General features: G+C 42.8%; 1 protein-coding gene across 1 annotated transcript; it reads left to right on the top strand.

Moving 5' to 3' along the window:
- Positions 1-34: 34 nt before the first annotated feature.
- klhl17 (kelch-like family member 17) lies at positions 35-27121 on the top strand. The gene is given in 22 exon segments (XM_034173283.1): positions 35-211; positions 3870-3975; positions 3978-4126; positions 4128-4137; positions 6112-6233; positions 6394-6489; positions 6491-6562; positions 6564-6617; positions 12310-12366; positions 12369-12428; positions 12571-12784; positions 18433-18577; positions 18758-18801; positions 18804-18824; positions 18827-18874; positions 18877-18922; positions 19093-19181; positions 19269-19279; positions 19282-19321; positions 19324-19343; positions 19446-19627; positions 24348-27121. Coding segments are annotated over 21 exon segments (1764 nt in total). The 5' UTR covers positions 35-211; positions 3870-3920; the 3' UTR covers positions 24577-27121.

Raw genomic sequence — 27121 nt, 5'->3', positions numbered from 1 at the left:
TGTGGAAAGTGGGACATCCAGAGCTGCTCGCTGAGCAGCTGCACTGACATTTGAGATGATCCCCAGCAGGACAATACCCAGTATTTGTGAAGAAGCTTCTTCAGAACAGAAGACATTATGTTACGATGACACTACATATGTTACAGGAGGTGCAGGTGGTCTTTGGGATAGGAGTTGGACTGCCATCCTGTAGGCTGGAGTTGGATTTCAGGTGTGTACTTCAGGCTGTTTGTGTTCTACAAGACGCACCGTCCCAGTCCACCCAGATGTAAATGGGTACCAGCCTCGGATAGAGAAATCATGGTGGCAATCCCTTGGTGGTGAGGAAAATCGACTCTTGGTCTACTACCGGGCAAGATATTTATCTGGTCAGGGTCGATGCAGGGATGCCGTTGCGTGAGTTTGCTTACGTGGGAATGTTGTTGCACACAGACAAACACATGGCCCTTGACAGATCCTTAGCCTGGTCCAATGGCTGTTAAATCGCAGACAGTTGGGGTGTGAGAACCTGCTGCACCCTTCATCCACTTTCACAACCACTGGGTGACAAACCATCACCTCCACCACCTGATCCACAGTTGAGTACTTCTTGTTTCACCAGCGCCGTGTTAGCTGTCTCCTGTCCAGGGTTCCTGTTAGGCCTTCATGTTCATGACATAGGGGTCCCACTGTATTTCATCCCAACAGACAACTTCCTACTTGATCCACTACCCAGGGCTTGGACTTTAACATCCCTTGGGAAGTAACCTGCAATGGACTACCATTCTGTACAAGGGGATTTGTAGACTCTCAACTATTACATTATGCTACTGTATGTGGGGATGCGCACTGGCCTAATGGGCCTCTACAGGAATTACTTTACTTTTTACATAATACTCCATTGACGCCAATATTGACTATAGAGATATGAGACTCAACTTTGTCTGAACTGATAACATGAAATGTCCACTGACATAAGCTTAATGGAGTAAGTAAATATCCAGAAATAGCTGCATAAAACTGCAGCTCTCAAATTTTGGCTTCAGATAGATACAGATGATGGCCATTAAACCTCTCTTTTGAGCCACATTAGCATCTTTTAACAAGCAAAATGGCTACAAATAAAATAAACCAAGTTGCTTGTCAAGCGAAGTCATGTTGCTAATCGCAGAGTCCTGATGGTCAATTAAGGACGCTGTTGGATGTTGCGATGGAAATAACATCCATCTTGGGTAGGAAGCTGGAAGCCCCTTGAGATGCTATCTTGGGCAGGGGATCTATTTTGGGTTATTGATTCATTTTCTTATGCTGTTGAAGGTCACATGAGGTCTGTAACCTATAGTCTCTGCATAAACTGGACAAGAGGTAGGCGTAGGGTACAGCTCTTGACACCTCACCAGCACAATGACTACTAAACCCATGTGTTTCCATTCAGTATATGTTAGTGCAAGGTATTAGTTCCCCTTCATCTGTTTTACACTAGAGACCATTCTTATTTGGTTCTGGTCTGCTTCCATGCGATCTCCTGAAATGTTGCAGTACCATGATTATGCAACATTCTTAGTATGCTCTCCATCTGAGAACAGGCTGGATAAGAGTACAAAGGAAAACGCTAACTCTGGGTGCATCCGCCTCCCCTCCGACCCCGCCTACTGGAGGCTGCAGCTGTGTTGAGGTGGGGGAGGTAACAGCTAATTCTGATTCAATTGCACTCGCCTGTCAAGACACATTGCAATTAGATGACCAAAGCGCTCAATTAGACAAATGGAGAACAGTGATGCGACCCTATTTTAAGTAAGATTGTCATCTTTTGGCCGTTTGTTGTCGTAATGAGATGTTTAGCAGTCTTGACAGTGAATGTCAAATAATGAGGATGGTAACCCTACTGGATATTGTTGAGGTAATTGTGTTGAAGCTCTTGAGGCAGCTGTCAGGATGGTTACTGTAACAACAGCGGCTACAAAGATTTCTTCTGACACCTGTCATAGAGCTCATGTGTCTACAGACAGACTGAAGTCTCTCAGGTGGAACTTCTTTCTGATGACAGATTATCATTTGATTGTCTTCATCATAGAGGTTATAGCTTTCCTTCAGTCTGTCTTTGAGCAGAAAGGTGATGGAAATACTTGGAAATGTTGAACTTGGTGGAAATGTTGGGTGTTGTAAGAGGAAACATCTGAAAGTGTTAGCTGTGATCTTGATTAGGATCCAACTGTGATTTTCCAGTTCAGCAATGGGGGATAGACTTTTATGTTATTATGGTTTTTGTCAGTAAATGAGCTCTCACATCTGGCTGAGTTTTGTGCCGAGTTTTCCCGAGCAGCGCCTCTGCGCGGCTCATTTCTATCCCGTTGCTGTGGGGCTCGGCATCGATCAGCATACCTCAGGAAAACTTGTGCCAGGTTTGAACAATTTTGAAATTTTCCTAGCCACGTCGTCTCTGGGTGGCTCAGTGCAGGATTGACACAACTTGGCATCCAATTTCAACATTGAGCATGCAAACGTCCCTACCTTATCCCAAGGTAGGGATGGGACTAGACCACCTATATCAAGTCTGAGTCGAGACCCAGAATTTGAGATTTTGGATTGGGTGAGACTGAGTCAAGATTAAGACCTTAAAAACAAGTCTGTTTTCCAGACCATGAATTTAAATAGACTGAACATCACCCCTGTTAAAATTCAAAAGTGAAATTTCTGTCTGGAGGAGAGGCTCAGCAGCTCAGTTGGGATCAACTTGAACATTGCATGAGGTCAAAGGTAAACAAAAAAAACAACATAAAAACTGAACATGTAAAAGTCTCTGAGACAGGAGTGTGCCTACATTTGTACATATAATACTAACAATAATAATAATAATCATTATAATTGTAAGTTTTAATGGTGTATACTTAATCTAGTTGCTTTATGCTCCTATCATCACCTATGGTCATGAGTGTGGGTAATGACCGAAAGAATAAGGTCATAGATACAAGCGGCAGAAATGAGATTCCTCCATTGGGTATCTGGGTTTACACTTCAGGACACGGTAAGAAGCTCGATTATGCAGGAGGGACTCTGAGTAGAGCTGCTGCTTCTTCACATTAAAAGGAGCCAGCTGACGTGGTTTGGGCATCTGGTGATGATGCTCCCTGGTCATCTCCCTAGAGAGGCCTTCCAGGCACGTCCAACTGAGAGGAGGCCCCAGGGAAGACCCGGGGCATGCTGGAGGAATTATATTTCCCATCTGGCTTCGGAACACCTCGAGATCCCCTGGGAAGAGTTACAGGCTTGGGTGAGGATAGGGAAATGTGGAGTGAGCTGCTTGGTCTGCTGCCACCGTGACCCAGACCTGTATAAGTGGTAGAGAATGAATGAATGAATGAAATTCTAGTTCAATACTAATCAGTATGTAATAGAATTGCTTTCAATTCTGAGACTGGATGAAGAAAGTGAAAGTTGGTCTCAAGACAAAGACCTGACTTGAGAACTATAGCATTATGCGTGAGGTGTCGAGTTGAGGATGGAGTACACCAAGTTCACGTCCGAGTGTCTTTGAGTTGCTCCACGCTTGACATGGGTCATCTTGAACTGAAAGTGGGAGGTGCCAAGGCAGCCTGAGCTAAAAAAAAAAAAAAAAAAAACTACTTTTCCTAAATTTTACTGAGTGGGGTGGCGCCTTCAGGAGGACTTGTTGCTGAATGTTTCCAGGCAAGAGCTGCTATAGAGGAAATCCACTGAGTTGTGATCATTTGCAACCTGGCACGAAACTGCACCAAACTTGGTCAGATGTGAGAGCTACTACAAATGTGTTCATTTAAAAGATGAATAACAAGTGTGTCAGATCAAGATCCAGGTTTGACAGATTTTCTTTTGGTGAAGGTATCCACTCTAATGTATTATGTGTGCAGCAGTTATCCAGAGTGCGGCCCAGGCAAGAGCCCGCCACCGCCACATTTGGCACCATGATGGAGGGGGGTATGCAGCTGCTCAACCGCGACGGACACAGCATCTCGCACAACCCAAGCGCCACTACCATGACTCCTTCATGTCCATGAACCGGATGCGGCCAGCGGGGCTTGCTTCTGTGACATCGTGCCTCCATGTTTCCAACAAAGAAATCAAGGCGCACAAAGTGGTGCTGGCCTCGTGCAGCCCGTACTTCCACGCAAATGTTTACCAGTAAGTTTAATGTCGTCCGACCCGTCGCATTTCTGTGTGCACTCTGCTTGTGGTGGAAAGCGCGTGTTGTGTTGCGCATCTTTGACCACCACGGCATTCTCTCATCATCATTCCTGCTTGGTTTCCTCCTCGTCATATGTGGGGCACAGGTGGCCACCTGCGCCTCCCCACATCTAATGGTGAGCCACATGCTCGGGTTCATTTCATCTGATTTCAATATCAGACGCTATGTAGCCTGTTTTGAAATAACCCTCTCATCCATCCATGTTGGTATGATATGGAAAAATGGGGGAAAGAAAGCAGTGATCCCAACATTTACTTTGACTTCTGTTTCAAATGGAAGACAGCAGAGATTTCATGTTTTGTTCATTTGTTAATAGCGATTCGTACACTTGTATCCAGAGCAGAAGCTTCCCAGGTTCATGCCACCACAGTCCATTCTCAACATGCAGATCCTGTTGGACCTGCTGTGCAGCCTTTAAAATGCAGGAATGATGTAAAGTTCTTTGGCATTACAAAAAAGTTGTGAGCGGGTCGATTAATTCTGAATATAGGGATTAAATCATCATATTACAGCCAGGTTATGGATGAACATGTGAAAATTTTCAAATCACTGTCTTGGACTTAATTTATGTCAGTCATTAAGAAATGCAAACAGTAGATCTGTGTCAGTAGGCAGTTGTCACAAACTGACTGACCATGCTGAAAGAACTAGTGAGGGAAGCCACCAAGACACCCTGCACTGCAAACAAGGTAAAACACTAAATCTGAAATGCTTATGTCTAGATGCAATAATCTTAATTCAAGGCATCTTGTCAAGTGAAATTATCTGTCTATGCAGCAAAATAATTTACCTCAGATTTAGTGTTTTTACCTTGTTTTAGACACTTTTTTTTAAGTGTGACACCTCTGAGTAGTTACACTACAGGAATTGTATTTGTGTTGACGATCCCCCTGTCCTGTGCACCAACAGCAATTCTTGTATATTCGTCCGTGAATTGTTTCTGTGAATTGTTTCTTCTGTATTTATGTCTGTATCATGGCCCAAGCAGAGGGTCACCCCTTTGAGTCTGGTCTGCTTGAGGTTTCTTCCTCAGAAGGAGTTTTTTCCTTACCACTGTTGCTCTGGGGGTTAGTAAGGTTAGACCTTACCTGTGTGAAGCACCTTGAGGCAACTCTGTTGTGATTTGGTGCTATATAATGAAAATAAATTGAAAATTACACTCTTCTTGGTTGTGGGTTGAATAAATGGGAATGGTGTAAAGTTTTGTCTGTAGTTCTTAACAAATAATACAAAATTTCAGTTGAAGTTTGCCAGAAGACACATGGGAAACTCAAGCCTGGATTTGATCTGTTTTCCTGTTTTATAGTCCTTCTCTATTCTGCCCCATCCTGAAGCTGTGTTTGGGGATCCAACAGGCAAAGGTTGCACCATTCCCATCCACAGAAGCCTGTAAAACTCTTTTAGAGCTGTTGTGGGTGTCTTGGTGGCTTCCCTCAAGTCAAAATGAATGTAAGAATCAGTGCAGTGTTTTTTTATTTCTGATTGTTCGGATTTGAGGTTGTATACTTTCTACTGACTCCTTGGAGTGTTGATGTAGAACCTCCTGACACCAACTTTTACAGGAATGCTCGTGTTTATCATTTCAGGAATTTGAAAACCTTCAAACAGGCAGACAACTTAGAAAACACATGGAAAAAAAACACACACACAGTTTTGACTGCTGCATCAGCGCTGTGTGTGTGTGTGTGTGTGTGTGTGTGTGTGGTGTGTGTGTGTGTGTGTGTGTGTGTGTGTGTGTGTGTGTGTGTGTGTGTGTGCTGTGTGTGTGTGTGTGTGTGTGTGGTGTGTGTGTGTGGTGTGTGTGTGTGTGTGTGTGATGACAGCGGCAGACGGGTAAACTGCCGGAGCAAACTGAGTGTAATGTATAGGAACCAAAAAACTAAGTTCTCCTCTTCTGCGCGGTCACACAGATGAGATGTCAGAGAGTCGGCAGACCCACGTGACCCTTCATGACATTGACCCCCAGGCTTTGGAGCAGCTGGTCCAGTACGCCTACACGGCGGAGATCGTGGTGGGAGAAGGCAACGTGCAGGTGTGGCTTTGGTTATAGCTTTGTCTTTACACATTTATAAGAGAAATATCACTTTATTACTGTAAAAGACAGTGAGGCTGCCAAGATGATCAACGAGGTCTGTAGTTACAGTACGTCTCACACAAAGACCCCCCTTTTGACTTGGGCGGTTTCTTCCTAGACTTTGCTCCCGGCTGCCAGCCTGCTCCAGCTCAACGGGGGTGCGGGACGCCTGCTGTAGTTTCTCCTCAGCCAGCTGGACCCGTCCAACTGTCTGGGGCATCCGGGGTTTCGCCGACACTCACTCCTGCAGCGACCTGCTCAAGTCGGCACACAAGTATGTTCTGCAGGCACTTTGTGGAGGTGTCGAAGACCGAAGAGTTCATGCTGCTGCCGCTCAAAACGGTACGGTGGTGGCTTTTGATGTTTTTTTTTTTTTTTTTTTAGGTCTGCTATAAGGTTTTATTTGATTTAATGAGGTGATAGGAAAAATAAACATGTTTGTTAACGAGGCACACGCTAATCATCATCATCAGTTACACACAAACAAAGTGAAAATGCAACGTTGCAGTAGAAAGTGGACGTGTTGCGGTTTGTTTATGACACAGAGGACAAATGTGAGTCATTGCTGACGCTCCGGAATGACGCATACGCAGTGAAGGCAGGGGGGTCTGATTTTTAAGGAGGGGGGCGTTCAGTCTGTGACACCGGTATATGGATGAAGGTTGAGAGTGAATGCTGGTAATGGTCAAGGCCATTGGGGTAAAGGTTGAAGAATTTTTATTTTCTACCTGATTGGGAGCACATTTTGAAAGTATATGGGTGGGGGGGGGGGGGGGGGATTTCCTTTTTTTCCCCCCTCTGTGTTACAGTGCATTTGGAAAGTATTCACAATGTTCCTCAGAATTTTACTCACAACACCCCATAGTGACAGCATGACACATTATTTATTTATTGCTAATTTATTAAAATAAAAACTAAGAAATCACATGCACATAAGTATTCCACACCCTTTGCTCAGTACTTTGTTGATGCACCTTTGGCAGCAATTGCAGCCTCAAGTCTTCTTGAATATGATGCCACAAGCTTGGTGCACCTATCTTTGGCAGTTTGGTGTTCAGTCAGATCAGGTCTAGGCTCTGGTCAAAAAAAAAATTGACATTGTCATTATGGGTATTGTGTGTAGGATTTGAGGGTAAAATGAATTTCATCCTTTGGAATAATAATAATAATAATAAGGCTGTAACATAATAACATGTGGAAAAAATGAAGCGCTGTGAATACTGTCCAGATGCACCATATATGATGCATAGTTTGGGTCCTTTTGTTTGTTTAATTATCTCAAGATTATTCGGTGATGAAGTCGACTAGTGGATCTCATTACTCCTTAACTCTACTTTATATGGTGTTAAAATATACAGTCGTTTATAATATTGACTAGTCAATGGCGTATATTCAAATTATTTTTGATGGAGGGGGAAAAAAGCTACATTAATTAAGACATTAAGATGACCTTGGGGGACAAGGGTCAACAGACATTCACCATGTCATGCATAGTCTGTTTTCAAGAGACATCAACAGTGTAAACTGGCAGAAACGTTTTTTTGTTTTCATAAGAACTGTTAGAGTTGCAACAGCCATCATTTTTTTTTTTTTTTTTTTTTGCTTCCCTTGGTGTGAATGAAACATCTTTTGATCTTTTTTTGCAGTCTGATGCTGTTAAAGGTCATAAATCAATACTACAGTTAAACGGGTCTTATGAATAAAACATTAAAATGCAAATTCTCCACCTAAGTCTGCTTTAATTCTGCATTAAGTATGTGGGAAAGTTTCTACTTTAACAATTACAGAAGCATCCCATCTTAATCATATAACTATTTTTTTTTTTTTCATTTTACCCATAAGATCGCCAGAGCTGCCCTACAGACGTTTGACATGTCCCAGACATTTTCAGCATATATTTATTAGACCAGTTTATCATTTCTCAAATGTCAACAGATCAAAGGTCAACGTTGCTATGAGGTTGTAAACATCTGAGTCGTATCAAACTTACATGAGTTAGGTCGGCCAAGTCCAACAACCCTATTGATTTGGGGTCAGAGTTCACTGAAATGTTTTCTCAGACACAAATTGCTTGTGTGATATGACCTCTGCTGTGTATACATCAAGTTCTTATCAGACTAGGTATGCGTGACTTCAAGAACACTGTGATTGGGAACCCAGGAAGTCAAGGTCAGTGGAAGTGCTTATTTTAGATTTTTTTTTTTTTTTTTTAAATCCCTTATCACAAAGTCCTATGAGAAATGCTATGAGATTATAGGATTTGTACTGGGGGGGGGGCTTTTGGAATTGTATAGAAAATAGGTCTTCAAACTGTAATTTTTTTTTTTTTTTTTTTAGGGAGTTCCTTTAAGATTCTTATAGGGAAAAAGTTGTTCCAGTTTTTTGATAGAAATCATATCGGATTCCTACTGACAACAATCCCTTTGGAATTTTTAATGGGGTTGATTTGGAAACTCAATATTTAACGTGCACAAGGACTAATGTGTTCAGTCTGTGGTGGCCTTTTTTTAATACCTAAAAAATACAAAAAAATTACATTATTTCTCATGAACTCCTATTTTTAAGGCTTTGTGTTTGAAGGAAAAAGGCCTGTTGAACTTGAATTACAGCGTCTGTCAGAAGCGATAACAAACAGCTGCCAGCATCACTTTCAGGCTCTGAAGAAGTTGTGCTCCATGAGAGACCAGCTTTCTTCTGACTCTGTGTAGCCTGCGAAACCCTCAGGACTGAATGGGCACAGTCCTGTTAAAACACAGAGTTTTAGCATCATAAAGGCAGATTTCAAACGGGCCTTTTTGTTTCTGGTCATCCTCGGGTTCACTGACCCGTACTGTGTGCAGCTGCTCTTGCCTCTCAGAAATCTGCACCAGATCCGGATTTATGTGCAAGCAGCTTTAAAGGATTTGCACTCGCATAACTGTGAAGTATGCCCCATATTGTTTTTCTTCTCAAGTTCTTTGGGGAAAGTGTCAAAGTGTGACAAACAGGATTGTGGATATCCTGCATCCTTGCAAAGAAAAACTGCTCAGATTTGCTATTCTGCTGCGTGCTTCAGTGAGGGTAACAAGTTTAATAAATCCAAGACAAACATTTGTCTTAAATGTTTAAAATATGTGCCATGGTGGAGTGGATGCTGCAGGAAAGGCAGCAGCAGCAGTAGCAGCAGTAATTTCCACGTGCGAGTGTGGATTAGTGCAGGCTGTTTCTTGGGAGGCTGCTGATTTGGACAGCAAAGACGGCTCTCCAGCTCCCCCCAACCCAGCTTTGGGTTGATCTGGGATCAGTGCCAGCCAGCCACTCTCAGATTGCCAGCACTGCCCTACCACACACACACACACACACACACCCAGAGAGAGTACTGGTTTCAGTGTCATGACACATGCAAATTAGTGAGTTTAAAAAAAAAAAAAAAGCTGCATGTTTACACAGCAGGTGATTTCACTGATGATCTTCTTATCTCTCTTATGATTGTCAAAGGTATTCTGATTGTTTCCTTCATAAATGTAACAAAATGACCCCACTTATGTCGGGTGGTCCCTGACTTTCCCTAATGTAGTATCTCCTACCGAGCATGAAGACCACCTACAGCTAATGTTCTATTCCTGGCTTATTTTTATACGGGATTTGCATCTACCTTGTAGTTTCTGTTTCATTGCTGTTTGTGTATCAGACAGCCTGATATCTCAAATGCACATGAACAGATTTCAGTTAAGGCTGCTGGAAAGGACAACCTTGAGTCAAAAATTGGCCCGCTGGTGCTTATCATTTATTTAGTCACGTGAAGCAGACGAGACTCCATGACTCCCCCTGGGACAGGAGCCAGTCTGACACATGTACTTCACCAGTCTAGGCTGGTTCACATTTGCAGTGGGGTGGACTGAAACAATGCAGATGAGAGGCTTTTCTAAGGCCACAGACTGTGTGATTAGGAATCAAACCCAGGTCTATGGGGAGGAGCAGAAGAAACTACAGAATTTGATTTCTTGTCTGCAGTGATGGAAATGGAGAGACAACACATGTTGCATCACATCATTTGTGTGCAAAGGGATGTGTGAAGTCTATTTGAACTCCTGAACTTGCTTGTGGGACATGGGGGCATCTTGCAGGGTGAGATGAAGACGTATCGGGTTGGGGTGAAAGTAAAATCACTCACTCATCGTTGTAGCCCATTTTTACGGTGATTCTGCTCTTGACCATCTTGATTGTCTTTTCAGCCATCATTTCAGACACTCTTATGTAGTAGCGCTCTTGGCGAAATCTTTTTGTACCTGCATTAATTCTGTTGTATCAACATTAATGGTAAGTGCCCCCCCAGGGGAGGTATTGCCAAATTTCAAGAACCTTGGCACATGATCGCGATCAACCTGTTGGTTATAGTAGTAGATACGGTTGCTTCGCTGCAACATTTCTGTTGCTGCATGTTTGGCAATTCTTTGTTGTGCTTTTGTTTTAGCTAGTTTGGCCAAATCAAATGGTCACCTTACTAAGTCTGGTCTACTTCAGGTTTTTTCCTGTAATTAAGACAGGAGTTTTTACTTGCTACTGTTGCCAATGTGCTTGCCTGTGATGTGTGTAAGGTTTCAGCATTGCCTCTGTGTAGCACCTTGGGGTGACTTGTGTTGGGATTTGGCGCTGTATAAATAACTTGAAGTGAGTTGAGCTACCCACAAGGAGAGTTGATTAAATTTTGGTCCAGCCCCATTTCAAAAGGGAACCTTGATTTTGATCTTTTATCTTTGATTCTGATTCATTTGATCCTATAATCAGGATTGATATTCTGCCATAACAATTAAAGCAAGACAGATACGCACACAAACTGCAAAAAAGTGTCAAGGTTCAGAAATTCACCTCTAGGATCAAGATAAAAGTTCTGCAATCGGGATCAGTGGTCGGTGATCTACAAGTCAGAATGCAGGTCAACAATTGACTGATCAGGATTAAACTATCAACAAAGCCCACCTTCTAATTTCCTACCACGTATATTGGAGTATTATATAACTCTCAAATCCTGTGAGAATCAGTGATTTGTTCTCCCCAGGAACCCTATATCCAGAGGTGGAAAACTCAGACTTCAGAAAGTAGAAGTCCAGCCATGTGTTGCTTCTTTCTGTGCACCTAAAACAGGTGGTCTCAGTAATGAGCTCATCCACCTGCCTGAAGAGTTGAACTAATTACAATCAGCTGGATGATTAGGAAGCTGGAACAAATATGTGGTTGAACTTTTACTTTCTGAAGCAGGCGTTTTCCACCTTTGCCTATATCCTATATAGGCCCCAAACCCCGTTGGTGCTGGTGCTTATCCCTGGTTTCCAAAGCCACTCCCCCAGTTAGGACACCAGTCCAGTGTAAGTTACTTCCCCATTTGAGGCCAGTACCCATATACAGCTGGGTGGACTGGGACATGAAAGTGAAGTGTCTTGTCCAAGGACACGGGTAGTGGGACTGGGAATCAAACCCAGATCTACATCTTGGCATCCCAACGTCTATCCCATTGAGCTACGTGCTCTACAATGAAACCACTATTTACAAATTTAACAAAATTGAATTAAAAAAAAAATCACAGAAATATGTTGGAAATACTGTGGTGAGATGATGGTCTAGTGGAAAAGCATTGGGTTTCAGACCAGAGGATCCTCTATTCAAATCCCAGCCTGACTGGAAAATCACTAAGGACCCTTGGGCAAGGTCCTTAATCCCCGGTTGCTCCAGGTGTGTAGTGAGCACCTTGCATGGCAGCACCCTGGCATCGGTGTGTGAATGGGTGAATATGAGACATCATAGTAAAGCGCTTTGAGCATTTGATACAGATGGAAAAGCGGTATATAAATGCAGTCCATTTACTGTAGTACACTAATCATTATCATCTTTTTTCGTATCATGCAAATACACGGAATCAAAGTTTGAATGTTATTCTTAAAGGTCATTCACTGAAAATGTAGAGTTCCAGTCAGTGACGTTTTGAACTGCATACATTTATTCTGGGAGCTGATTATGTGAAATGTCTCTGCCCATCTGCCCCGTTCTCTGCGTCCAGGTGCTGGATTTAATCTCCAGCGACAATCTCAACGTTCCGTCTGAAGAGGAGGTTTTACCCGAGCCGTGTTGAACTGGGTGAAGCATGATATTGACGGACGCAGGCAACATGTCCCATGGGTACGACTTCCTGCATGCCACTCGCAAGTACTTCGTGGCACCATTTATTTCTTTATTTACTTTATTATCGTATTTATATCTGATTTCCTTCCACCGAACCTCGATAAGTTGCCCATTAATTACCCCGTCTGCCTCCCATTAGCTGATGAAGTGTGTGCGGCTGCCACTGCTGAGGCGAGACTTCTTGATGAGCAACGTGGACACGGAGCTGCTGGTGCGTCACCACTCGGAGTGCAAGGACCTGCTGATTGAGGCTCTCAAGTACCACCTGATGCCGGAGCAAAGGGGCGTGCTTAGCAACAGCCGGACGCGCCCGCGACGCTGTGAGGGCGCCAGCCCTGTGCTCTTCGCCGTTGGTCAGTGTGCACCTGAAGGTACCCGCTAGGGTACACTTAGTAAAAACATCCAGCTGGCTTTCAGAGTGCTGAAATGATCACTAGTGGGTTTACAAAAGATTTATTAGCATCAGTGACAATCTGTTTATTTACTGAGGACGTGTGTCACAGATTCACTGGTTCCTGCATGTTGATGGATTTATGTCATCTATTACAGTAGATATGAGTTTGCATAGGAGGGAAATTACAAATGTTTTCCACAAAAAAATAAAAAAATTAGTCTCAGCCCTTGTGTAGATCCATGATATGGAGTTTTATGGGTTTCCTGACTTTGGGAGAAATGTTGGGTATGTGTGTTTTTAAATTCTTTTTAAAACCTGATCACTGCTGTCCAGGAGTACATGTGCATAATACACTCAACAAAAATATAAACGCAACACTTTTGGTTTTGCTCCCATTTTGTATGAGATGAACTCAAAGATCTAAAACTTTTTCCACATACACAATATCACCATTTCCCTCAAATATTGTTCACAAACCAGTCTAAATCTGTGATAGTGAGCACTTCTCCTTTGCTGAGATAATCCATCCCACCTCACAGGTGTGCCATATCAAGATGCTGATTAGACATCATGATTAGTGCACAGGTGTGCCTTAGACTGCCCACAATAAAAGGCCACTCTGAAAGGTGCAGTTTTATCACACAGCACAATGCCACAGATGTCGCAAGATTTGAGGGAGCGTGCAATTGGCATGCTGACAGCAGGAATGTCAACCAGAGCTGTTGCTCGTATATTGAATGTTCATTTCTCTACCATAAGCCGTCTACAAAGGCGTTTCAGAGAATTTGGCAGTACATCCACCAGCCTCACAACCACATACACGTGTAACCACACCAGCCCAGGACCTCCACATCCAGCATGTTCACCTCCAAGATCGTCTGAGACCAGCCACTCGGACAGCTGCTGAAACAATCAGTTTGCGTAACCAAAGAATTTCTGCACAAACTGTTAGAAACCGTCTCAGGGAAGCTCATCTGCATGCTTGTCATCCTCACCGGGGTCTCGACCTGACTCCAGGTCGTCGTCATAACCGACTTGAGTGGGCAAATGCTCACATTTGCTGGCGTTTGGCACGTTGGAGAGGTGTTCTCTTCACTGATGAATCCCGGTTCACACTGTTCAGGGCAGATGGCAGACAGCGTGTGTGGCGTCGTGTGGGTGAGCGGTTTTCTGATGTCAGTGTTGTGGATCGAGTGGCCCATGGTTGGCGGTGGGGTTATGGTATGGGCAGGCGTCTGTTATGGACGAAGAACACAGGTGCATTTTATTGATGGCATTTTGAATACACAGAGATACCGTGACGAGATCCTGAGGCCCATTGTTGTGCCATACATCCAAGAACATCACCTCATGTTGCAGCAGGATAATGCACGGCCCCATGTTGCAAGGATCTGTACACAATTCTTGGAAGCTGAAAATGTCCCAGTTCTTGCATGGCCGGCATACTCCCGGACATGTCACCCATTGAGCATGTTTGGGATGCTCTGGACCGGCGTATACGACAGCGTGTACCAGTCCTGCCAATATCCAGCAACTTCGCACAGCCATTGAAGAGGAGTGGACCAACATTCCACAGGCCACAATTGACAACCTGTTCAACTCTATGCGAAGGAGATGTGTTGCACTGCATGAGGCAAATGGTGGTCACACCAGATACTGACTGGTATCCCCCCCAATAAAACAAAACTGCACCTTTCAGAGTGGCCTTTTATTGTGGACAGTCTAAGGCACACCTGTGCGCTAATCATGGTGTCTAATCAGCATCTTGATATGGCACACCTGTGAGGTGGGATGGATTATCTCAGCAAAGGAGAAGTGCTCACTATCACAGATTTAGACTGGTTTGTGAATAATATTTGAGGGAAATGGTGATATTGTATATGTGGAAAAAGTTTTAGATCTTTGAGTTCATCTCATACAAAATGGGAGCAAAACCAAAAGTGTTGCGTTTATTTTTGTTGAGTGTAGATGGGTTTAAAAAAAAGTTTCTGCAGAATGAAAATAACAAATTCATAACGAATTGTTGTGGTAAAGACCACTTAGACGACACCAATAGCTGAGCAGATACGTGAAACAAGTGTGCCGTTTATGGCCAAGACATCAAATTTTGCACAGACGTTATTTGATTAAACACACACACACACACATATATGTCACATTTGAGTTTCCACCCGTGAAAATTCAAAATTGCCTTAATTCATCAATGTCAAATTTAGTCACTGACTAGTCGATGACTAATGGTACTCGACTAGTTGAATAATGACTAGTCGTCCAGCACTAATGTGTGCATTTGTAAAAACATCGTACCACTTCATTTATATCTGTATGACATACAAAGTGTCATTTTCTTACATACTGAATCCATTCCAAGCAGAATTCAGTTTTTTAATTCATTTTTTAAGAGCTTGACATGAAATCTACATTATTTTTTAAATTATGTCTGTGCAAATCATTGTGATATTTTACACATCTGCCCCACTGCAAGTCATGACCCAGACGAAGACACGGAGAAACCAAATAAGTGAGACTGCGTAACAAATTCACCAAATAAATAAATAATTAAAGTGAAAGAAACCATCACACTCGAACACAGACGAAGAGCTGAAATCAGTACAATGTATTTATTCAGCACTGGTGTTCCAGGTTTTACCGTCCAGTAACAAAAAGGATTTTGGCTGCTTTTGAAGTGGGGAGTTTTATACCCAGTCACATTAAGAGTTAAAGAAATCAGACCATGCACAGGGGATTTTGTGACATTTCTCACTGTTAAGGTCTTGAAATAAAATCTTGAGTAATCTGTCTGACAGAGACACGACCAAGTAAAAATTTACTTGATTCAAGACAAAAGAGAAGTTGAGACCCATCTCTTAACCAAGACGGGTTTTGAGTACAACAACACTACAGCTTGAAATATTCTCATGACACTGAGATCAAGATGTGGTGTCATTGTGGTATTTCTTTCCTTTGTATTAGTTTCTTTGCTGCAGCTTCAAACAGCTATGAGTATCAAATGAAAAATTATTTTTTCTTTTTTTGATAACCCAGACTTTAAACTGGCACGCTACTCTCTTAATCAGGACTGAGTTTAGACGAGGTTTGGGATGACTTGTGAAAATCGTTAGTTGACGAGTCTGAGTACTCTGTTAGCATCAGTCGACAGACAATAAATTACTGTATTTTTCCGGAGTACAAGTTTTTTTTGTTTGTTGTTTTAACTAGTTTTGGGGGGTCCTGTGAGTTATACTCCAGTGCACTTGTATACAAAAAAAGTCACATTTATTATCCATCCATCCATTTTCTTCCACTTATCCGGAGTTGGGCTGCGGGGGCAGCAGCTCAAGCAAAGCCGCCCAGACTCCCGATCCTCCGGGGGGAACCCCAAGGCGTTCCCAAGCAGCCGAGAGATGTAGTCCCTCCAGCACTTTCCTGGGTCTTCCCCGGGGCCTCCTCCCAGGTGGGCAGTGCCCGGAACACCTCTCCAGCGAGGCGTCCAGGGGGCATCCGGAAAAGATGCCCGAGCCACCTCAACCGACTCCTTTCGACGTGGAGGAGCAGCGGCTCGACTCCGAGCTCCTCCCGAGTGACCGAGCTCCTCACCCTATCTCTAAGGGAGCGCCCAGCCACTCTGCGGAGGAGAACTCATCTCGGACTGCTTGTACTCGCGATCTTGTTCTTTCGGTCATGAGCCAATCTCATGACCATAGGTGAGGATCGGAACCTAGATCGATCGGTAAATTGAGAGCTTTGCCCCCCTACTCAGCTCTCTCTTCACCACGACGGTCCGATACAGCGACCGCATCACTGCAGATGCTGCACCGATCCGCTCATCGATCTCACGCTCCATCCGTCCCTCACTCGGTGAAACCAAGACCCCGAGATACTTAACTCCTTCACTTGAGGCAAGGACACTCCACCGACCTGAAGAGGGCAAAGCACCTTTATTATCATTATTAATATTTGTAATGATGGTTTATATTGGACTTTAATCAAGAATCAAAAGCACAAAACAAAAGAAATCAAATAATAAAAGGTTCAAGGTTCAAGAAACGTTATGTGTCATAACCAACTCACATTTCCATGTTAGCGGTACGAAATTGTACTCAGGTCCCAGTTATTTAAAAATAAATTAATAATTACATATAACCTATTAAAAGGAATCAAATAGTAACCAGTATTACAACATTAATACCAAATATAGATGCGTAACTATGATATTGCACTGGGAATTAATAAAACCAATATTGCACACAGAAAGTTTTGCATATGAACAATTAAAGTGGTTAGTGCAATCTGTATATGATGATGTAAATTCTTATGGAGCACAGCTCAAATTCAGCAGCCTTACAGCCTCAGGGAAGAAGCTGTTTCTGAGCCTAGTAGTTCTACTCTGAATGCTCCTGAACCGCCTGCCTGAGGGAAGGAGCTGAAACAGACTGTGTGCGGGATGGAAAGAGTCCCTCAGAATGCGGAGAGCCCTTCCCCTGCACCGTGATAAGTAGAGATCCGAGGTGGTGGGAAGGCTGCCCCCTACAATCCTCTGTGCAGCCTTTACCACCCTCTGCAGAGCCCCCCTCTCAATAGCTGTACAACTGCCGTGCCACACAGTAATACAGGTGCAGAGGATGCTCTCCACTGCACAGTGATAGAAGCTCCTCAGAATGGAGCTCCCAAGTCCAGCTCTCTGCATCTTCCTAAGGAAATAGAGGCGTTGATGGTTTTCCTGACCAAACGGGAGATATTGGCACCCCAGGTGAGATCACTAGATATGTCCACACCCAGGTACCTAAAGCTGGAGACCACTTCCACAGCTGCTCCTCCAATATACAAGGGAGAAGGAGGGCCCTTGTTCCTCCTAAAATCCACTACCATTTCCTTGGTTTTCTTCACACTGATGCAGAGATTATTATCGCTGCACCAGATGTTCCACCTCCTCTCTGTATATGGACTCATCATCATCCTTGATGCGTCCCACTACTGCTGTGTCATCCGCAAACTTCACTAAACTAAACTAAACTAAAAGATTAAATGCCAGTTAATAAGAAGCACACAACAATGCACAAAAATCTCAAACAGCAGGTAATACAGAAAAATTTATATTTATATTCTGAGGTGATTTATATGCCCGAAAATACGATAATAAGGTCAAAGCAGAGAAATGCCACATTCACTTTAATTTAAAAATACTAATAAGTATAGAACTATAAATTGAAAATGTGGCATTAACAAAAGTAACTACGTGGAAATGATGTTATTGATGTTATTCAGAGCAAATATTTATTCAAGGCCCTCAGGTGAAGGTGGTGCTGGTTGCTGGTTCCTGGTTGATCTGTGTCATAAGTGAGTACAGTATCTCTGATTTTGATAACTATTTTTAAAAAAATCTCAATTGGCCGACTAATCAGGGAGTCTGTGGTACCAGTCATTGTTGACTCTCATAACGAGCCTAGTTTGGACTTTAATTGGTTTTAACAAATTAAACTGCCCTTAAAGCTGCACCATTTGAAAATTCTCCAAAGCAACATCATAAAATAGCACAAGCCTCATACGTTTTGTTAGTGTTTCTGCTTGTGGTGTGTTTTGTTGACATGTTGTGTATGTTTGTGCCAGGCGGTGGCAGCCTGTTTGCCATCCATGGGGACTGTGAGGCCTACGACACCAGGACGGATCGCTGGCACATGGTGGCATCCATGTCCACTCGGCGGGCGCGAGTGGGTGTGGCGGCCATCGGGAACCGACTCTATGCTGTCGGCGGGTGAGTGATGAGATCTTGGGCGTGCCTTTTGACCCAAAGTAGTTAATCCAAGCATAAATTTAAACAAAGGAGAAAAAAAAACCTTTGCTTTTTGTATTGGAATGTATTTTTTACATCAGAGCAACACACTTCCACATTTTCTATTGTTATGCTCTTCTAAGTCGGTTGTCTTCTTCTCAGGTATGATGGCACGTCAGACCTGGCAACCGTGGAATCCTACGACCCATCACCAATTCTTGGCAGCCTGAGGTTCCATGGGAACACGGCGGAGCTGTTTGGGCGTGGCGGTCCTTCATGGCTGCTGTATGCTGCAGGAGGGTATGATGGTGCTTCCTGCCTCAATAGGTATATGCACACACGCGCACACACACACAGACTGACATTTCTGAAGATCACTGAACGTCCACTGTTATATAATTTCTGTATGTGCTGACGCTGTTAGCCAGTTTCATCTGATGACTGCAATAACTGTGTTATTATGCTGAGGAGGACAAATGTCTTTCTCCTCATCGCAGTGCAGAACGTTACGATCCTCTGACAAGTACGTGGACCTCAATTGCTGCAATGAGCACACGCCGGAGATATGTCCGAGTAGCCACTCTGGGTAGGGACTGTCTCTTACTCTCTGAAGTCGAGTGGGTATTCCACTGCTAATATTTACAGTCCTAACATTTACTCTGTTTCCCTGAAGATGGCAGCTTGTAACGCAGTTGGCGGGTTATGACAGCTCTTCTCATCTCGCAACCGTGAGAAATATGACCCTCAGGTAAATCCACACTGTCAAATTCATCATCAGAGGCACATGGAAGGCATACCTTATGGATGAATCTGTGTAACGTGACCTTTGGCGTTCTGACCATCTGAACAGAGTAACACGTGGACCGCCATCGCCAACATGCTGAGTCGGCGCAGCAGCGCTGGGGTGGCTGTGCTCGATGGCATGCTGTATGTGGCAGGGGGCAATGACGGCACCAGCTGTCTGAACTCTGTGGAGAGGTTCAACCCCAAGACCAACACATGGGAAGGAGTGGCCCCCATGAACATCCGCAGGTTAGCCTGGATCTGAATTTATTTAACAATGCAAAGCAGAGCCAATTCCTGGTCGAATAAAAACAGACACATCTTAAATGTAGATATGGCACAGAAAATAAATGATTTACTTGTTCTTGGCAGCAGCATTCGTGTCTCTGGGACCTTGATTTTGAGAGCAAGAAGGACGTGGTAAGAGGTTATGGAGTCATGGGGTTCTTGGATAGAGGTGTTTTGAGAGATGACGATACCTGTATTAGGAGAATGAAGGTCCAAGTCATCAGGATTGGGGCTTTATAGGCATGTCACACCTTGACGATTTAGCCAGCATGCGCCGACTTATGGAAAAATTTGGCAAATACCCTGGCTTCATTGAATGTTATGCAGCTGTCGCACCATGAGGATTTAGCCGGCGTATGTCGACAGCACCATTTCCACTGAGCGGTCCGGGTCGGTATGGTGCGGGTTGGAACGGTTAAGTGTGGCTTGGCTTGGGTTTCCACCACCAGCAGAACTCTTTTGTTTGGTAGGTGGAGCATGTAGATGTTGATATGCACATCATCCAGCGCGCGGACGCTGTCGCTCAGTCTCGCCCCTCCACACGGAGGCCAAACAGAGTGATTTAACATTTTTATTTTATTTTATTTTGTCTTGGTGGATCATGGGATTTATTTTCATCGTGAGTAGAATGTTGAAGAGTTGACTGATGGCTGTGAGACTGATGTGAATGAGAGACGCTCTGACTTTTTCAACTTTTAAAATAAGTTAATTGTATTGTAGTGACACACAGTGCCAGCATTCTTGGTTCAGGCTGAGAAATGCACCAGGAGCAGGGACTTCTTTAAAAACACTACGTTTCTTTGGCCACAACAAGGAAATGTATTTTCAGATGACGTTTTCCACAATATGTATAAGTTTTCATCACTCTGTGATGATGAATCCGACTGAAATGACGTAACAGGTTAAGACTTTATATTTACTCAGTGTGTGAATGGTTTTAATATCTGAAACAGTCTGAACTGTTCGCATGAGGACTGCAGCTTTCAGCAAATCAATGGACAGCATCAGTGGACGTATTTCGACTTACAAGAAATGTGTGTCAACAATCGTATAATTTACCTACAACTTAATCTCCTGTATGCGGGATGTATGAGTCATACGCTGGCATGCGTCGAAAATATTGTGCATGCCCAAAATCTGTCAACAAACTCGCCATACTACTTTGTATACCAGCATGCTTCAAAGTGCTCTTAACTTATTAGATGTACGCCAGCGTATTCGGCATATTTTTCATACGTCGGCATATGCAGGCTAAATCATCAAGGTGTGACAGGGCTATCATTCTGTATCGCTGTGAGACTTTGATGTTATCCAGTGACCTGAACCAATGACTTTGTACTAGTGCGCTCAGAGAGTAACACTGGAATGACTTTGTACGATAGGAGCGGTTAATTAAGGAGACTTGGATGGGGTGTAGTACTTGCATGTGAGAGAATGCCAGCTACAACATTTTGGTCATTTGGTGCTTTTCTCTGTGCATGATCCAACATGCAGGTGCCTCAAGTGCTGAGGACACTAGCAACTTGTAAAAGCCAAGGGAGGTCCATGTATCACCTGGCTGCAGCAGTAGGGGCGGATCTAATTTCACTTGAAGGAGGGCGAGTCGTGACATGGTTTGGTGTGTCTTTGGCACAACCCTACTAAGGGGATCATTGGGCGTGACTATCTAGAAAATTTTAAAAGTCTATAGGAATTTCCTTGCATTTAAGGCAACCTGGAAAGCTAAATACTGACTCCTTAGTCATTGTTTTATACACAATTTTATTTTAAACACTGGCAACCTTTGCATTCTTCATGCAGCAACATTCATCAATCAGTCTTTGTTGAGTCAAGACCTTTCCCGTATTTTACCACATCTTCGGCTAGCAGCTCGGGGCCATTCTTAGATCCATCGCTAAGTACATAGATGGTTACTTTTGGGGTGTTAGGAATAGACCAGTTTTCTGCCTGGTTGATTGCCAACTGGGACCCACAGCAGTCCTCCAGTGGGGTTGATGTGGTTACTCAGAGCGCCAGCGCACCCTCCCAAATCTGACAGGAGAGATTTCATCCAATACTTTTTCTCTGTTTTTCTAACATTTGTAGTCATGTTGTTCAGATTGTAACACAACAATCATAGAACAAAGTTTTGGGAAAGCTGGGCTGCATTTAAGAGGTATAGCGTTTATAACCCAGATGTAACTTTGCATGTGCCAATCCTTTAAATTGAAAAATAATAAAATGTGCTGCATGCACGGCTTGTGGAAGGGACAGCGCTCCCACACTGAGTTTGATCTGTCAAAAAGCTTTTCCATTCAAAGCTTGGGATTTGGATCTTTTGGGTGTCTTCCTTACTTTGTTAACATCAGTCGACTTATTTTCCACAACAGCCTCATTGTTCTTCAGTTTTCGTGCACTAAACCATTTTAAATTGATAATCAGGTACTGTCTGCGTGCAGACACACAGGTAACATTGTGCTGGCTGAAGATCAGCCACAGGGCAGTCTTGGATTTGTCAGCGCATTAACATATTCACTCATTCCTCAGGTTTCTAGTCACATGCACATGGTTGCATGTGGGTACAGAAGCAGGGAAACCTGACAACAGTTGACGCTGCAGCCACATAAATAAACCATAGTGTTAATCAGCTGTGTGGCTTTGAGTTCTTTTCTTATCCAGTTGTCAGGAGACTCCTCTTACACGGTCCAAAACATTGCACAGCAAAGACCAGTGACCTGTCTTGGCTCTTGAATCATGGTGGAATAAGGAGGACGTGCACTGTACACACTCCAATTTGTCAAGCTGCCACTTTTTCCAAAGACATTTTCAGTTTCTAAGCATTTTTTACTGGCAACATTTCAAAGGTGTGTTATTTTACAAATATGAATGTTTATGAGTGCAATGGTAAGAATCTTTCACCAAATGAAATATTCTTTCCATTGCACAAATGAAAACCATTCATTATTTTTTGCCTAAAATAGATCCTTGTCATTTGATATTTTATTAATTTATAAACAAGAGAAAAGGGACTTACATTTTGGTGTGCGTCACTGGTCCTTTGGCGTCAAGAGGTTCCAAACAGTCCATAATGAACTTTAAATCGCAGTCCAGTACAATCCTAAATATTTCTCAATTTGCAAAAGCAGCCAAATAGTTCAAAAACAATCCTGATGATGTAGTCCATAGCTGATGCTGTGCATGGCGTACAGACTGCTGTCTGCTTTTCTCAGTCCAGCAAGAAATCGCGACAGAAATTTGTTGAGCTCTTCATCTTACAGTGCCTGTACTTCAGCTACAGACGTCCCAGCGAATACTGCAAATGCCTCCAGAAGAATTACGGCGTACTGCATTTGTTTGTTTTGTGTTAGAAGAATGAGCACCGTCCATAAGCTCATTCAACTCATCATCTGTCACCAAAACAAATTCCGCCATGTTTGTTTTTAAGCTTAGTACCATCGCTGCTAGTGTGAGTGCACAGTGGTCACGACGTGCAGTGGTACAAAACGTATAGAACCAAAATTGCACAGTAAATGGAACAAAAAGGCAAATGGGACGAATGATCAATATCACGTGTCGTACAAACCACCAATCAAATGACAAGGATGTATTTCGGCATTATATGAAATGGAATACATAGAGGTGTGGCTACATGCAACTACCGTGCAAGCTCCTGACTCTCTTTGGATTGTAAGCAAAATTGAAAAAAATATATGCTGTACTGCTAATTTTATTGCTGGTGAAGTATTTCTTTTGGTGATATCTTATAGCAAATATAGTAACTTTGCTTCAATGGATGTGGCAGATGATGTGGTGGAAAAAGAAAGCACATGTGCAATGTTCAAAGTTCACGCTGCATTTCATGGAAACTGGGAAGTTGGGAGTTTTTGACTTACAACGCTGGGAAAATGCACCTGATAAAGCTGCGATTAAAAACCTCATCATTGATTTATTGATTTATTTTGGTAAAGCAAATAAAATGTTGCAGCTGTAACTAATATTAAGATTGACAACTGATGCAGCAGACTTGTGTGAGTGCTGTTTTACCTGTCCAGCAGATATTCAGAAAAACTCGTGAAAATTGTCCAGATTTTATCCAGTATTCTTTCCAGCTGGATCTTTCAATTTAACCTCTTTTTTTTTTTTTTTTTTTTTTTGGTCTAATTTTAGTCAGATTTAAAGGTCTACCATGCTTCTTATGCTCCTTGATACCAACACTAGCATATGTAGTGTAGCAGTGTGGTCAAAATCCTACATTGTTTCCAGAAAAGGCTAATTTTGTGCATATTGATGGTATGAGACTGTGAATCATTTATTTGATTAAACCGTGTCACAAAATTATAGTGGTGATAATAAAAATCCTGTTTATGACTTAAATGGCAAAATATAACAATGCTAAAATACCCTCGGCTGTGTGAGCATAAAATAGGAAACGGAATGTGACCTTTTGACCTCTTAAAAGGTCAAGGTTAGCCATCTTTGATCCTGTCCAAGGACTGTGTCCCAAGTATGTTCTCTGTGAATTTGAAGACCCTGGCAGTAATAGGACTGGACTTATGCTGAGCACAGACGGACGGACGCAAAGTCTTCGCAATACCTGATGGCCATATTTTGGCCTTAAGTTCTGCGTCTTTTGTACGATGGCATTTGTGTGACTTATTTATGTACATTTGAGGTATTTATATTTACATTTTCCTCCTTCCAGGAGCACTCATGACCTTGTAGCTATGGATGGTTGGTTATACGCGGTGGGTGGAAACGACGGAAGCTCCAGTCTTAACTCCATTGAAAAGTACAACCCACGCAGCAACAAATGGGTGGCGGCTTCCTGCATGTTCACGCGACGGAGCAGCGTGGGCGTGGCCGTGCTGGAGCTCCTGAATTTTCCACCGCCATCCTCGCCGACCCTTTCAGTTTCCTCTACCAGCCTTTGACACGGGGTCACCACTTGGCTGACCTCAGCCTCTGCTGCTACAGCCCAGACTGGATCTGGGAAAAGACGCAACTGCTCTGTTTGAGATGGAGAGACACCGACACGTGAAGGAAAAAGGAAGCGAGTGCACTGGTAAATGGATGGAAGGGAGGCATCCAATGAGGTTTAACGGTGCCCAGGTAGAAATATTGGTACCCTGGTATGATTGACCAAGTGTAGAACATTAGTAACACGCATAACCCTGTAGTTAATGTCATTTTCCATTAGTAAGTCTTCAGTTTTCATTGTATTAAAACACATGAGCAGCAATCTAATGGTTCATTTAAAACAAAAATGAATTGATTGAGTTACGCTTCATGTAACACTGTAAATACACAACTGTTGTAGTTTTGTCTCTGAATATACTAACATGGTCACTCGTGATAACTCTCAAAAACGGTCAGAAAATTGTATATTAATTGATGTAAACACCTTTCTGGAAAGTCATAGTCTCGTTTTAACCGCTTAAGCGTTGAACAGGTTTTTTTCATTAGTGGCTGCCCCTGCCATTAATTCTGCATTGCACCGCGTTGAGTCTGGATGTCTCAAAACCCCGACTGTGCCGCCCAACCATACAGCTACCAGCTCGCACTCTTTCCGAGATTGCAAAGACGATTAATCGCTTAGATGAAAATGCGCAAAACTTCCTCAAGATCCCAATTCTGCTCCTCCACTATTGTGTTTGACACACAGTTTCGTGATTGTTGGTCGGCATTTATTTATTACATGTAACATTTTGTTTTGATATTGTCCTTTATAAGCCCCTCCCCCTCCCGCCACCATGTCAGGATTTATTTGCAATAATGTATAAAAGAGAAAACTCGATTTATTGAACTTTTGGAAATGTAGCTTTTGAATGGTTCTACCATGCATGTTTACACACCGGCAGAGACTCCCCAGGAGGTAAAATGTTGTAGTGCTGCTATGCCACACTAGGTGGCAGTAACAGGCAATGTTATAGTCTATACACCCCACCCCACCCCAAAACCAGCATGGATTGCAACAGCAGAAGTGAGACCCCTGAGAACTGTAGAGTCTGACTCTAACAGAGAATTCTATGTTATATGTATTTATTAAAAATGTAAATTCTATTATGTTTTAAAGGGTGCTTTAAGGAAAAAAAAGATCAGACCTATGTGTAATTTAAGAGTGGTAAAAATATATATTTATTCTTGTGAGATGCATATCGTAAAAGGAAAAATGTTGAACGTTGAGAGGCGTTTGAGTGCTGTCGACTTTGTGATATGCTGCATGTTCATTTCGTCACTGCCACAAGCATGGACACATGACGCTCTTCCTTACGGCCTGCTGTTTGTACAACCACATTATTTGCTTTCCAACCTGTTGACCAGCTAATAAAAACTCTGCATTGTGTTATACTGGGTAGCGAGTGAAGTCACCCACTGCGAACTTGCCCCAGATGAAGTCACCCCCATTCCAGCTATCTATGCTTATTTTCTTAAATAATTAAGAAGACTAGTTTCAAGTTAGGGACCTGCCATGTGATGTATAGAACTGATCAGTGCGCCCTGCTTCTCCCATCAATGGGGCTTTTACCTGACAATTACATTCCTGACCTTAAAAAAAAATCTTCTTGCATACAAAACTTAAGAACAGTGTATTATGCCACTGGTATGTATAATTAATTAGTTCATGAACATATCAGAATTGAAATATTGTTACTAGAGTGGGGTGACTTCACCTGGACTGGGGTGACTTAACCTGGGGCAGGTTCACAGTGGGGTGACTTCACTATGAACCCTTATACTGTACATGATATTGCAGCTGAAAAACATTTGCTCACTGACACTCCACAAAGTGTGGCTCTCATAAAGTTACCTCATCGTAAAAAAAAAAAAAAAAATACATCCAAGTCTACCACAACAAAGTTTCTCGAGAGACATGAAAGCTGTAATTAACCACAAACATACTGGTTCTAGAATCCGCAGTGGATGACTCGAGAACTCCACAAAGTTTTGGCGCGTCTGACGTCAAAGTTTGGTTTGAGCCTTTTGTGACTCAGTTCTCAATACCCAGGTTGAGTTCAGTTCATGTGTAGCGAAGTACCATTCCAAACTTCTGAGAATTGCCCTTTTTCCTTGTTTTGGAAGGATTTTTGTTGTTTTGCATTCAGTTTATGTATTAAAAAGTTTACTTTTCTTTTAGCATTTGGAGAGAAGCCTGTAGAATCAGGGCTGTGACAGTCCTTATGGATGTGTGTGTTATTATTTGCAAGTCAGATTTCAAGCGAAAGCTGCAAAAAAAAACATAAGACCTGTTCCTCGGTTATTTGGATTAGACTGTAAATAGCATACAAAAATGCTCGTTATCTTAAAATACATTTGTGCAATTTCAGTGTGATGAGATTTGTTTTTTTCCAGTTTGTGTTCAACATGGGTGAAAATATAATTTTTATTTATGTGAGACTTGAAGTATTATTTTGCACTATTGCAAAATGGAGCAATACACTGTAAAACCTGAAATAAAGACACTTTCAGATGTGGGAA

This window comes from Thalassophryne amazonica, chromosome 6, assembly GCF_902500255.1.
Source record: "Thalassophryne amazonica chromosome 6, fThaAma1.1, whole genome shotgun sequence".
In the NCBI taxonomy this organism is placed as follows: Eukaryota; Metazoa; Chordata; class Actinopteri; order Batrachoidiformes; family Batrachoididae; genus Thalassophryne; species Thalassophryne amazonica.
The sequence above is the reverse complement of the archived record's forward strand: the minus strand, read 5'-3'. Positions and strand labels throughout refer to the sequence as shown.